The sequence below is a fragment of the Lactuca sativa genome, chromosome 8, assembly GCF_002870075.4.
Source record: "Lactuca sativa cultivar Salinas chromosome 8, Lsat_Salinas_v11, whole genome shotgun sequence".
Classification (NCBI taxonomy): Eukaryota; Viridiplantae; Streptophyta; class Magnoliopsida; order Asterales; family Asteraceae; genus Lactuca; species Lactuca sativa.
Window position 1 is genome coordinate 112,914,014 of NC_056630.2, and position 2,358 is coordinate 112,916,371.

A 2,358-nucleotide genomic window follows, 5' to 3' on the forward strand; every position below is an offset into this window, starting at 1 on the left:
CAAACGGCTATATAGCCGTTACATATGTATATATTTATATATTTTTTTCTTTTTTCCTTCCCTTTTCTTAATCTATAAATACTCAAACATTTGATCATTTTTTTAAACCATAATCTATATTTCTCTCTAAAAAATATTACTCAAAATGTCATCATCTTCATCATCCGATTCGACGGCAGTAGAGGAGGCTTAGTTTATCGGTTCCGTCATGGCGAAAACGGTTGCATACTATCAAAACCGACTAGGTGAAACATCACGTGCACGGCCTAACCTAAGAAAGCTGCCGTTACGTAGAAATCACGAAGCCAGACACGATCGCCTTATAGAAGATTATTTTGCAGATGACGTTGTCTACGCTATAAAGCTTCGACGTCGGTTCCGGATGAGGAAGGAACTATTTTTACGTATTGTTGGTGATTTGGAAGGCCGCTTTCCATATTTCCAATGGAAAATGGATGCAAGGGGAAAAAGTTTTCTCTCCCATTCAAAAATGCACAGCTTCAATTTGTCAGCTAGCATACGACATGGGCGCAGACAAATGGGACGAGAATTTTAGGATGGCAGAGTGTACCGTGCGGGTGTCTGTGTACAAGTTCTACAAAGCGATCTGTTTGGTTTATAGGCAACGATATCCACCAATTGTATACGGTGCATGAAGGAAAACATGGATTCCCTGGAATGCTAGGTAGTATCGATTGCATGCATTGGAGTTGGTCATTATGCCCCAACACATGGCGTCGTCAGTACATGAGAGGAGACCACAAAGAGCCGACGATCATTCTAGAGGCTATCACATCACATGATCTTTGGATATGCCATGCATTCTTTGGTCCAGCTGGTGCAAACAATAACATCAACGTGCTAGACCAGTCGCATGTATTCAACGATATCTACCTTGGAAAGTCACATGATGTACCTTTTCAAGCAAATGGGGTAGCATATAATCGTGGATACTATCTTACTGACGGTATATATCCTCCCTTGTCTGTTTTTGTGAAATCGTTTACATGTCCTAACGACCCGAAAAGGAAAAAGTTTAAAGAGGCGCAAGAGTCAGCTAGGAAGGATGTGGAGCGAGCATTTGGTGTACTTAAGAGACGTTGACAAGTACTAACGGTCGGGGCAAGGTCATATGAGGTGAAAAGGTTACAACACGTAATGTATGCATGTATTATATTGCATAATATGATTCTTGAAGACGAAGGAAGAGCAATATGCCGATACAACGAAAATGAAGTTTTGCCAAATGTCGAAGCTGTAGCCGTTGGTACACAAGAGTATAGGGTGAATATAAGAGAAGTACACAATCGTGACATTTATCAGGCCCTTCGTGCTAATTTGGTGGAGCACATTTATAAGGCTCATATTCAGCCCCCGCACGAGTTATCTCATGATGATTTGTTTGACGAATCAGACGAGGATTCTAATATGTTCGTCGAGAGTGAAGATTCCAACGACGAGAGTGACGTTGGGGAGAATGATGCAGATGATCAAGGCGAGGACGAAGACGATGATTCCGAGTGACGTATCTAGGTTTAAATAAAATTAGGATATTAATTAATAATTTTTACTATGTTGTAGGTTGTTTGATTTTTTTTTGCGATTTTTTTTCTACTTATTTAAATATTAGGGTTAATGTAATTTTTATTTTACTTAATGAAATGTTTTTTTATTTTTAAATAAATTTTATGTTTGATATTAATTTAAAAATTATAAATCAAAAAAAATATTTTATTTCATATAAAAAAAAAGTGAGCGAAGAGCTTCCCACCCATTCCTTGGCTTTTAGGTGAAGGAAAGGAGAGTCGGGGAAAGAGGGGTATGGCCCACCAAAAGTGAGGGAAGCTTCATTCCCACTCCTTCCAGTCTAATGAAGAAAGGTAGTGTGACAAATATAGAAGGAAACATGCTAGGAGATTTCCTAAAGAGATGACCTGCTTCAAATGCGGGAGGATCGGTCACTATGCCCATGAATGCACAACCCAACAAGAAGTCTGTTTTAAATGTGGTGGATAAGGACACTTCAAGCAAGACTGCTCGAATAGGGAAGAGGTAATGAAGCCAAATGTGCAGCCAAAGCCAAAGCCAAGGGCATTCCAAATGATCCTCGACGAAGCCGGTGAAGATGCGAGGAATCAAGGATGAGGACTTCATATCTGAAGATCAAGATATGAAGTAGCCATAGTAACATGTGGTGTAGCATGTTAGAGGCATAGTATAGGTTAAACTTGAATGTATATGTAATCATCTCGAGAAATAATATAAAGCTTCGTTATGTTATCGGATATGTTAAATGATTATGTGAAATTCTTGTACGGCGACTTGGAGGGCTACGAGACAATACTTGGGACGAGTATG

The 2,358-nt window shown here is 39.4% G+C and overlaps 1 protein-coding gene across 1 annotated transcript; it reads left to right on the forward strand.

The window, feature by feature from the left end:
• The first annotated feature begins 208 nt into the window (after positions 1-208).
• LOC111880356 (uncharacterized) lies at positions 209-1,104 on the forward strand. The gene is made up of 2 exons (XM_023876778.1): positions 209-470; positions 623-1,104. Exons 1-2 carry the CDS (start codon positions 209-211, stop codon positions 1,102-1,104), a joined length of 744 nt encoding a protein of 247 aa, XP_023732546.1.
• Positions 1,105-2,358: the final 1,254 nt, after the last annotated feature.